This window comes from Rhinopithecus roxellana, chromosome 3, assembly GCF_007565055.1.
Source record: "Rhinopithecus roxellana isolate Shanxi Qingling chromosome 3, ASM756505v1, whole genome shotgun sequence".
Taxonomy (NCBI): Eukaryota; Metazoa; Chordata; class Mammalia; order Primates; family Cercopithecidae; genus Rhinopithecus; species Rhinopithecus roxellana.
The window spans coordinates 135,378,877-135,391,360 of NC_044551.1; the positions used below are offsets into that span (position 1 = coordinate 135,378,877).

General features: G+C 35.7%; 1 protein-coding gene across 4 annotated transcripts in view; it reads right to left on the reverse strand.

Annotated features, from left to right (window-relative positions):
• POLR3G (RNA polymerase III subunit G) overlaps nucleotides 1-12,484 on the reverse strand; it is a 41,345-nt gene that overhangs the window by 4,466 nt on the left and 24,395 nt on the right. For 3 of the 4 annotated variants that reach the window (XM_010387979.2, XM_010387980.2, XM_030927144.1), the window contains exons 6-7: nucleotides 8,280-8,362; nucleotides 3,670-3,816 (exon numbers count right to left, since the gene is read on the reverse strand). In XM_010387979.2, the coding sequence (XP_010386281.1) occupies nucleotides 3,670-3,816; nucleotides 8,280-8,362 (230 nt within the window). The remainder of the gene's footprint in view (nucleotides 1-3,669; nucleotides 3,817-8,279; nucleotides 8,363-12,484) is intronic. The other variant, XM_030927145.1, reaches the window with a different exon arrangement.

Genomic DNA, 12,484 nt, shown 5'->3' on the forward strand with positions numbered 1-12,484 from the left:
TTGTTTTTGTTTGTTTGTTTTAAATGAAATGTTATAATAACCCACTGGTGTTAATATTCTGCTAAGGCTCAATGAAGAATTCTAAAACTACTAGAATCCCAATGTTTGTTTTTGTTAAAGGAGATCTTAATTTCAACACAGATATAGTTCCAACTCAACTCAATGCAAGCAGACATTGTCAACAGAGCATTGCAAATGCCAGTCTTGTCTAGAATATTGACCACACAAACTAGAACCTATAGCACCACCACCCTACTACCCCCATGGCAGTGTGACAACCAAATGTATCTCCAGACACTACTAAATATCCCTTCAAGAGTATTGAAAACCACTGGTTTACAGCAATAAGCTTTCAAATATGACCCAAACTTGGCTCTTCCATTCAAAGCAACTGAGCTTTCTAAAATATAAGCATCATTATACCATTCCACTGTTTAAAACCCCTCAATGCTCCCCACAGTGCTCAGGATAAAGTCAAATTTCTCAGCTTGACATTCAAAGTCCTTAATGACCTGCTCATCTCTCCAGCTTCATCTCTCAACATAAGTCCACTTACACCCTCTACTTCAGCCATACCAATTTATATGATCAGTTAAATTAAGATGCTACACTCTCATCACCTGCAAGCCTCTCTCCATGTTCCTTTTTCTCCCTGTAAGTGTCCACTCCATTCCATGTTTCTATCTTGATGTGATTAGCTCTTCAGATCACCTAAATTGTCTTCCTTGAAATATCATCTTTGATATGCCTAAAATAGACTTTGGTGTGCCCATAGCATCTCTTATGTGCTGCTATAGCATCCTGTACTAACATATCAGCGTTATTCACTGTGTATTAACTGTTACCTTTCTTGTCTCTCTAGTGATTTCCCTGAGAGAAGAACTGTATCTTATCTTCATTTTCCCATTGCCTAGTAGAATTCCAAGCATATACTTAGTGTACACTTACTATAGGTTGAATGAAAAAGAACTGAGGAGTTACACGTCTATACAGGGTAACTATGGGGAGGGATGCAATCAATCAGAGAGATGATGGCAAGAAAAAGCAGCCCAAGGGAAGAACCCTGAAGAATACTGACATTTAAAGACTAGAAAGAACTCAAGAGACTACAAAAATGTACCAGATATAGGAGAAAAATGAGAAGCATCATGTAACAAAAATGAAGGGAAGCTAACATGTTTGTCTATGACTTAGCAATTAGCACAATCCCTGACATAAAAGATGCATATAATTGCTGAAAATTGTTGAATTTAAATAAAGGAAATTATAAATATATATATTTATATATATAAGTATATATATATATGTTGCCCAGGCTGGAGTGCAGTGGCACAATCTCAGCTCACTGCAACCTCTGCCTCCTGGGTTCAAGCGATTCTCCTGCCTCAGCATCCCAAGTAGCTGAGATTACAGGCACCTTTCACCATGCCTGGCTAATTTTTGTATTTCTAGTAGAGACTGGGTTTCACCATGTTGGCCAAGCTGGTCTCAAACTCCTGACCTCGTGATCCACCTGCGTTGGCCTCCCAAAGTGCTGGGATTACACAGTAAGCCACTGTGCTTGGCCAGGAAATAGTATTTTAATAATAGAGCTATCAGAAGTGTTAAATACTACAGAAAAGTTAAGTGACATAAAGGCTAAAATTTGTCTATGGTGAGCGTGGTAGCAATAATTTCTTTCTTTAAGCTACTTCTATTTGTCAAAAGCAATAATTTGAATAGGAATGGAGGTGAAACTAAGATTGAAAAGAGCTAATGGCGGGGGAGGGGGAGGGTGATGACAGCTAAAGAAGCTTTCCAAGAGATGGCATGAGGGAGAATGTAGACACCATATTTTACAATGGGAAATGAACATGTTTTAATTCATGAATGGAAGAGACAGACAGAAAAAGAGGTTAAAAATATGGAAAGGGAAATGACCTGAGGACTATGGTTCCAAAAAAGGATAGGACCATTAGCCCCAAATAGGAGAAAGGGGATTTCCTCCCTTGATTAAAAAAAAAAAAAAAAAAAAGAGGAGGAGGAAGGAAGACACTGAGTTTGCAGGCAGAGGACATGAAATTAATAGAGTTTCCTCTTGATGACTTCATTTCCTGTATGGAGGTACTATCATCTGCTAAGAGTGAAAGAAAAGGTAGTAAACAAAGAGAAATAAGAAGAAAGAAGTTGATTTAAAATAATTGCTGTAAAGAGCTGACTTAAAAAGAGAAATAGGAAACATGTTAGCCAGAAAAATGAGGCTAGTGTTTTTTGAGGGGCATCAATTTCTGTGATTCCCAAGAAATGCTCAATAGGTCAGATTTGAAAGGGGAAAGAGATAGAGAATGGAAATGATCAAAGTTGGCTTTGGTCTAGAGTGTGCGCTGGGAGGACAAGAGACAAGAATAATGGCAAAAAAGAAGATAAAGGGTGAGCAAGGGTCTAAGTTTCTCAGAAAAGAAAATTAAAACAGAGAACCAGTAAAGGGGAAAGAGATGATCAGAAGTACTGACAGTCTCAATCGTGTCAGAGAGCAATGGAAATAAAAACATGAATGATCTGAAAAGAAGGCTGGAGACAAATGTGATCTACCACAAATTGACATATTTAATTTTTAAATGTTTAGACTTAAAATTTATCTGAAAGAATAGACAGAATATTCAGGAAAATTGTGAAAACAAAAGAGCAGCATGGAAGACATGCTCTACAAGCATAAACAAATAATCAGAAGCTTCTACTACTTGGAACAGCTTAGTGTTGATTCAAAATAGATCAATGGAACAGAGAACAGAGGTAGAAATGGGAATCTAATAGCTGATATAGGAAGAATTTCAAAATCAATGAGGAAAGCAAATCATTGAAGAAATGAGGTTAGCAGCTGGCTAGCCACTTGGAAACAGATAAAAAATGTATCCACACTACTCTGTTTATATCAATATAAATTTCAAAAGATAGCAAATTTAATGCAAAATAAATATAGTAAAGATTTCATAGTTGGAACAGTTTCTGAAGAAGAAAATTTGAGAATGTGGTATAAGAGGCTGAAATGGAATGAAGACAAAGGTCACCAGAATAGAGAAGAAACTCTCCACCTAGGGTTACTGTCTGAGGTGTCTACAAAGTCCCAACGAGGCTGTGGTCTGCAAAGTTACCCTGCTAAAAATACCTGATTGACTCCAGCTAATTCTGAAATGTACTATGTGCATTTCATTCTAAAAGTTAGGCATCCCAAATCGAAAACACAGGGTCCTGACTCAGCCAGATACCTGAGGTTAAATTATCAATTTTCTCTGATAGTGTCCACACGCACTTTGGAATTTTGAAACACACTGCAGGGATTCTCCTCTAGACCTATGTGGTTAAGCTCTCCGTTACCTGAATTGCTGACTTAAATTTTTATGTTGTTAAATCTTAACTGCACTAATCTGATCAATCTCCTTAACTTGCAGATTTATACTTACAAAGCTGCCAATCAAGTTATTTTTATCTCCTATATTCAATTTGACATCATTATAATTTCAATGCTATAATAGTTCTCTTGATAGCAAGGAACTGATGCCATTGATAATAATATACTTCTGGTTCCCATCATCTTGGTTTCTGTTTGTTGATTTTAGTACATACTATATATATGATTCCTTATTAGATAAACCTTATTTATTTTGCTGCCATCCCCAAATGAACCATTACCTCTTCTTGCTCTTCTTCATCATATTCCTCCTGTTCTGCAGCATCATCGTCATCGTCATCATCACCTTCTTTACTTTTCTCTTTGCTTCCTTCTTTATCTTCATTTTCCTCATCTGATTTTTCACCATCGTCTCTTTTTTCCAATTCCTGGTATAAGCGTGTTTCATTAATTTGTATGGAAACCACTAGACTGCTGACTTCCCTGCTTAGCCTTAAGGGAACAGTTATGTATCACCTTATTCTAATCCCATCTTAACACCACCTCCAGGTCACCACTAGGAAACTATCAGTCAACTCAAGAAAGAAGGAATTTACTATCTCACCATTAAACCAGCATTTTCTTTGATTTTGTTACTTAATAATTGGGTTTCAGATTAATACTGGGCTTATCAGCTCTAATGCACAATGCTTAATTTCCCTCCTACCTTCTCTTTTTTTTGAGAGGAAGTCTCGCTCTGTCACCCAGGCTGGAGTGCAGTGGCACGATCTTGGCTCACTGCAACCTGCTCCTCCTGGGTTCAAGTGATTCTCCTGCTTCAGCTTCCTGAGTAGCTGGGACTACAGGCGCACACCACCAAGCCTGGCTAATTTTTTAGTAGAGACAGGGTTTCTCCATGTTGGCCATGCTGGTCTCGAACTCCTGGTCTCAAGAGATCTGCCCACCTTAGCCTCCCGAAGTGCTGGGATTACAGGCATGAGCCACAGTACCTCGCGGTCTATCCTACCTCCTTCTAAAATATTTGAGGTGACTTAGTTTATGGAGAACTTTTAGAATGTTATTTTGTTTTCCTTCTAACATAAAAGGAGAAAAAGTAAGGTAATAGTATTTCAAAATGTCTATGTTCCACTTTATACATGAGACCATTTAACACTATTATTATAATAGCAAGTCATCCTGGGCTAGATTATCCTAGTTGCATTTTATCTGTGTCTTTATCTCTTTTCTCTCTCATTATTTACTTCCTGTTGCCAGGAATTCTTGTTTCTTATTATATCTGGCAGATGGAGAAGAAAAAGAGAAATTAAAACTCAAATCACAGTCAATACTAGCAATTATTAGAAATTCTAAAAGAGAAGACAAAAGAGAGATGCAGTTTGGAAAGCTTTGATTCCATGAGAGTTCCACTTACCCACAAGTGGAACCATCAGGGAATAGTATACAAAATTAACTTTAAAATTACATCCTTGTATTTTTATTAGGACTACCAACAATTTTTTTCATTTAATAAAAAGTGACCTATGTTCATTACTGTCACTATCTGTTCACTAAATTGTACTATGCTCAATTTGCACATATGACAGAATTTCACAAGTTTTCCAGGAGTCAATAATTTCACATATTAATACTCATAATTAAGGCATAAATCACCTCAGCTAAAATGTGATTAGTCCCCTAAACAGAAATTGGAATATTAATGCATGAATCTGCAAACACTCCATCTCTATTATAAGGTATTTGCTTTGTAGACTACATATAGAGAGAAAACAGGTTTTATATCTGGAGTAACTACAACTTAGCTATTCCTTTATTGGTTCTTAAATGCGTATCTTTAAAAATCGTAATTAATTCAAATTTGAATTTAAGGAAACCAAAGACAATAGAGAGACTACATTAGATAGGCTCAATTTCTAATCAAAATTCAAACTCCACCTTTCCTGTCTGCTTAACCCACTTAGGCAGAACAAATAACACCAAGGTAATAGACATAAGATGATTTATCTTGATACTGACTCATATGTTGTCTTATATGTGTTATTACTACAATATAATGTGTGCAATTTTTCCAAATGGCAATCCTTTTGGAAAAGTGCAAGTAAAGCGTGCTTATGGATCTTTTGCAGCATCTATAATAAGATATACACACATATATGATGCTATGTTAATATTATAACTTTTTTTTATATTTTAATCAGATCACAGTAAAAAGACCTGCAACCAATAAGTTTGTGTAGTTAATAGGAAATTGTAGCACCATATTTATTTAGCTCTGTGCAGGGTACACACTATGTCTAAAAAATCATGCTATTATTTTATAATCAAGAACATAGTTATTTAAACCAGTTATGTAAAAGTACTTTTTATTTTTTTTATTTTTTTTTTTGGAGAAGGAGTCTTGCTCTGTCACCCAGGCTGGAGGGCAGTGGCACGATCTCGACTCACTGCAAGCTCCACCTCCCGGGTTCCCATCATTCTCCTGCCTCAGCCTCCCGAGTAGCTGGGACTACAGGCGCCCGCTATCATGCCCGGCTAATTTTTTTGTATTTATAGTAGAGACGAGGTTTCACTGTGTTAGTCAGGATGGTCTCGATCTCCTGACCTTGTGATCAACCTGCCTCGGCCTCCCAAAGTACTGGGATTACAGGCATGACCCACCACGCCTGGCCAAAAGTACTTTTTAAATACAGTATTCATTCAGTGCCACATAGGAACTAGGAAGTCTATATTTCTATTATTGCTATCTCAAATGTCTTTAAAAAAAATTCTCATCTTTATTTCCACCACATAGATCTAAATCAGACTCATAAAATAGGTTAAAAATAGCAGATTTATACAACTTTTTAATAAAAACTGATCTCAAAGTCACATACATTGTCTCACTGCTTCATTCCTTTTGCATTAAGCTACTAGTTTCAGCTCTTCTACTTACTAGTCTCTATTTTCTCTCCTGTTGAGATTTAACCATCTAACCTTACTACTTTACAGATTTAAGAATAAAATGAATACTATAAAGACACTGAAAACAGTGTTCAATTATGGACAGAGAGCAGTTCTTCTGGTTTAAATATTATACAGCCTTACAGGCACCATACAGAGCCTCCTGTTATGCAGAAAAAAGAAACCTCAGATATTAGTTTACCACTAATTACTCACACATTAATCATGAGATTTGAATGTATGTCACTCCCTATCCATCCATTAATGTTCTATTATAAAAAAATTTGGAACTGCTTTTGCTGAAAAAATCAGCAATAAGAGAGTCATCTGGGAACAATTTTTGTTCTACTAAACTCATTGGTATTTCTAGATTTAAATTTCCAGTTTTGCCAGTGTGTGTCCTGAAAAAGGTGTTTAAATGTAGAGAATATGGAAACACAATTTGTTACCAGGAGAAACCACACCCAGAGGTCCAGATCAATCTTCCTTACAGCACATGTCATCTTAGCAAGTTTTCTCCAGGAAGCTTTAAGCATAGCCAGAACCTGAGTTCAATCAATACAAACTGGCTAGAACTGCAATCCCATCATTCCAGTATAGTTAAACCTGACAGTTATCACTGCTCCTTCGTCAGTACTCTGGCTTTATTTTTCAGACATGTTATCTCTAACTCAAGTACTGGTCAAATAATAAAATAAAAATATGAGTTTCCACTACCAAGTAGCTGTGCCTACTTGGCCAGGCAAGTAAAAAATTTAAAGCCTTGACTTCCTCATCTGTAAAGAAGGAATAATACCCACCTCTCCTTGTTGTTATGAACTTTTATGAACATAACATATGTAAAGAGCTCATCAAGGAGGCTGGCACAGAATAAGTTTCAATAAAGTGTTAGCTGTTACTGTCATCATCATCATCAAAGCAAGACAATGCATGCACTGATAATGGTAGTTAATTGGTATAATCTCCATAAAGAGCAATGTAACAATAGCTATCCATTTCATACAGTGCACATAAGTACTGACCAAATACTTGTAGAAAGCCACCCTACATATGTGAAATGACATACTTAACATGAATTCATTGCAGCATTGTTAATAACAGCAAAACACTAGATGAAATATAATGTCTGTATGTCCAATTATGTAGGACATTAATTAAATAAATTACAGTTCATTTTTATAGTGCAGCCAAAAAAAAGAAAAGGATGAGGTAACTCTACAGAGACTGATATGGAACCACATCCAAGGTATTTTGTTAAGTGATAAAATGAAAATGCAGAATGTAATATGCTACCTCTGTCTTTAAAAAGAAAAAAAAAACCTTGTATTTGCTATGTATGAAATACTTCTGAAAAATACATATAAGAAACTAGTAACATTGGTTGTCTATAGGAAGGGAACTGGATGACTAGGGAAAGGAATAGGAGGGAAAATTTTCAGTGTTTTAACCTTCTGAATCTTACATTTTTATTTGTGAAATATTTAGATAAAGAAGGCTATAAAAATAAGTTCTATAAAATACAGTTTTCCCTCAATATTCAATACTTAACATAAGACCAAAAAAGCATTAAACAGTACATATTAACCAACAGGAGGAAAAATGAGAGGTTTTTAAAAGAATTACATATGTAACTCTTTGTAAAACTTTTTCATGTTTCTCTCCCCTTGCATGATTCAAATACAAGCCGAAAGGGGGATACAGTGAAAAAGAAAGAGGTGACAGAAGATGAGGTAAGTGGCCAGGCAAGTACTAACAAAGGACAGGACAGACCCTCCATATCTCCCAGCCCACAAAGTTCAAACCTTCCCAGTTACCTTATACGCTGGGTTCGCTTCTGCCAAATTTACATTATTAAAAAGTAAGAGAATGCTGAAAGGTTGAAACAAGAAAGCAAAAGGAGGTAGGATCTTTTACATTTTTTCAGTTCACTTGTATAGTAAGAAGAAAACCTTACCTCAATTTTTTTCAACACATCTGCAGTATTAGTGAGTGATGTGCCTTTCCCTGCATCTTTTGCCTTTTTGGGTTTTGGGCCTGCTGAAGTAAAACCACCAGTTAACACATTTTTCTGCAACTGCAACTGTGTATTGTATTTCCTTGTCCTTGCGTATGCTATCCAGCATTGTGCTACTGCATCCTAGGCAGTCACATAGTTTCCAGAGTAAATTAATTTTCTCAAAGAATAAACAAATCACACCTCACCAATTTTCCAATGATGAGGAATAAATGATGATCACTTAATAGGATTTTTCTTTTTTTAAGACTGAAGTATATTTTTTACTAGTACTGAAAATTGGTACTGGCAATTAATATCATTAGGGCCAAAACTGCTAAAATGTTGCCTCATAGACAAGTACCAAGAGTATAGTGAAAGGCTCCCACAAATCCACCTGCACTGGCTTCTCCTTCACTGATAAGTATACTTCATTCTAACCAGAGGAACCTTACCAGGTGTGCAAAATAAAAAGGAAGTGCAGGATAAATATTCTTTTCGGCTTTAAAGTCAACTACAGATGTGTGATGCTCTAGGACATGACCAGTGTCATTCAGGCACAAGTATTTTATTATGAAAATAATATACTTGCCCAATAAAAACCAACAGTATAAAAGACAGAAGATAAATTGCCATATCTCAAAATTCTGCATTCAAGCCAAATATGATTATATGCTGTATCTTTAAAGTAAAATAAAAATATGTCTGCCTTAAATACATATGTGCAAAAAATGTAAATTGTGTATGTACTTCAAATATGTGCATTTGCCAATGGTGAAAGAGATGACAGTGCAACACACAAGTATCTTTGCAATAAAGATTACAATAGTTAAACTGAATACACTCATCATATGAATCTGAAAATTCAAAAGCATGTAAGTGAAATAAAATGTTGTAATGGCTTTGGGCTACATAATTTCTTTTTTCTACTCCTATCAAAAATATTGCATTTTGAGGCTATTCTGAAAGTGCAGGGTGTAGAGAACTATTTCACATATAAATTCTGCCAGTTAGTTACCAAAGCAATATGATAAGCTACAAAATCGTCCCATTGTGGTCAGAGAGTATTACAGTTCTTTTCCAAAATAAAACTAAACACTTAGAAATTACTTTGTAAGAGGAAAATTTGGCTCAGGAAGATGTAATTTTGTTAAAGATTAACATTTAACCTACAAAAGAAAATTTTTAGATTGTGGTAGATGACCCATAACTGATGGAATTACAATTTACTGTGTTATACTGAATTGCCCCTCAGGGAATTACTGAGCTCAGAGCTCCCAAACATATGCATTAGTGAGGTTCCTCAAACAAAAGTAGTAGTTAAATTTAATGATGGGTAACTTTCTCTGACCCCCTTGAGGGCAAAGACTGTTTAATATGAACTGTAACAAATAAAATATAGCATCACTTATGAACAAGATCTCAATAAATATTATAATATTAATGCCAAAACACATTAGCTAAGAATGTATTCTACTTACATCATGAAGTCTTTTTCTAAGAACTTTTTTTTATCAAATTATTTAATTTCATAACATAAACCTTTGTTAAAGGGATACTAGAGAATATGGTCAGGTAAGTAAACTAATTTTTTTTTCCCATCTTTGACCAAGTATCTGCATATATTTGAATAGTTTCTTTTAACACATGGCAGTAGCTGGTTCTTCAAGAAACACCTGTTTTCAGCCTTTGACTCTACTGTTATTACTGTTTACTTCTATGTAAATCAATGGAGGACATCTTAACAAAAAGAAGAGTCCAAGCCTATCAGAAACAAGACATAAAAATTACACAATATGTAACAAAAAAATACTAGAGCAACATGAGAAACAAAGTTTCATTGTTGCTTTGTTTATTAACAAATGGAAATCCTGATACATTGGGAGCTTTTACTAATGATTAATTTGGGTATAGAATCCCAGGGATGACATATTTGAAAACGTTAACTCCTCCAAAATGAACACATTCTTTTCAGCTTTAAAGTCAACTACAGATGTGTGATCCTCTAGGACATGACCAGTATCATTCATGCACAGGTATTTTATTATGAAAGTAATATATTTGCCCAATAAAAACCAACAGTATAAAAGACAGAATATAAATTGTCATATTTCAAAATATTCTACATGCAAGCTAAATATGATTATATACTGTATCTTTAAAATAAAAATACACGTGCAAAAAATGTAAATTGTGTATGTACTTCAAATATGTGCATTGTATTGTATGTCAATTATATCTCAATAAAGGTGTTAAAAAGGGGAATGGGAATTCCTTCTCTTCTCTTCTGTTAGTTGATAACCCCACTGTTCTTAACCTCGCTGGCTACCTTCCTTTTTCACTCTTCACTCTTCATAGCAAAATTCTAAGAAGACTCATGTATGCTAGCTGTCTCCATTTCCTAAGCTCCATTTACCGGTTAAGCCATTCCAATGTGGATTCTACCTCTGCGAATCTTTCAAAAAGCTCTCACTGAGGTCACCAATAACTGACACGTCAAAAATGAGCGAACATTTTCCTGTCTTCATCCTATTTGACCTCTTAGCAGCAATGTCTAACATCTTTTAACATTGTTGACCACCTTCCGAAATACCAGACTATCTTGTGTAACCCTGCTCTCCTGGTTCTCCTCCTCCCTCTCTCTTTCCAGTTTCCTTCTTTGCCAGTCAGTCTCCTCTACCAGCCCATTAAATGTTGGCATTCCTATAAGCTCAGGTTTAGGCCCTCCTTTCTTCTAATTATCTAATTCTGCCCTAGACCATCTCACCCTTTCTTTTGGTCTTAATGATCGTATCTCTGATAATGACTACAGTCTCCATTTTGAGGTCCATTCCCCTGTGTCCAACAATATATTTAACATTTCTATTTGTATATTTCAAAGGAACCATAAGTAACACTTTTGAACTGAACTTCTGATTTTCTCTCACAAACCTATTATTTCCCTATTTCCTCTCCCACAACTGTGTCTCAGTAAACTCCTACTCATCCTTCAATCTCAACTCCAATTCCATTTCCTCAAAGAACCCTTCCCAATGAGGACAGTGTGTTTTTGTTTAATGATTTTACCGCATTTGACTACAAGCTCCATGAGGGCAAGGATGATTCCCACTTTGCTCAGTTTTATTCCTGTCAACACAATGTCTGGCAATAATAGATACCTATTTACTGAATGAAATTACTAAAGGAAAACAAACTGCAAACATTCACTTTGGCATTCTTCTATACAACATAAAGCTCTGTTTTATTGGTTTCCCAATTTTAAAATGTTTTAGTAATAATTCATAATGTAGCCAGTATAATAAAAAATCTGCAATTATGCCAATGAAAAAGTCCACAGTAATTGAAGAGTCTTTCTTAGCATCTCCAGAATTCCACAACTAAAGGAAAATCCTAAGTGAATAAATACAGAAAACCAAATATTGCATGTTCTCACTTATAAGTGGGTGCTAAACACTGAGCACACATGGACATAAACATGGGAACAATAGACACAGTGAACTACTGAAGTTGGGAGGGGAGGACGGAGTGGAGTGGGTTAACTACCTATTAGGTAGTACACTCACTACCTGGTGCAATATACCAATGTAACAAACTTGCACATGTACCCCTGTATGTAAAATAAACACTGAAATTTTTAAAAAGATATAAAATTTAAAAATTAAAAAATAAGACACACACAAAGAAAAGGCAACAACTAAGAAAAAAAACACCCAAAAGATAAACAAAAAAAAACAAGCTTTAGCAAAATAGTTACAATGCATTTTTATATATACAGGGGGACAGAGAGAGGGAGACAGAGAGTCAGGGTCTTATAGAGTGTCAAGGTCTTGCTCTGTCTTCCAGGCTTAAGTGCAGTGGTGCAATTTGGGTTAACTGCAGCCTCTGCCTCTTCGGCTCAAGTGATCCTCCCACCTTAGCCTCCCAAGTAGCTGGGACTACAGGTGCATGCCACCACACTTGGCTAATATTTGTTTTAACTTTATGTAGAGACAAGTTCTCACTATGTTGCCCAGGCTGGTCTCAAACTCCTGGGCTCAAGTGATCCTCCCACCTCAGCCTCCCAAAGTGCTGAGATTACAGGCATGAGCCCCCTTGCCTGGCACAAAATACTTTAAGAAAAGCATTAAGAACAGTGAGTATAATTTTGGGTTGACAAGTCCATATTA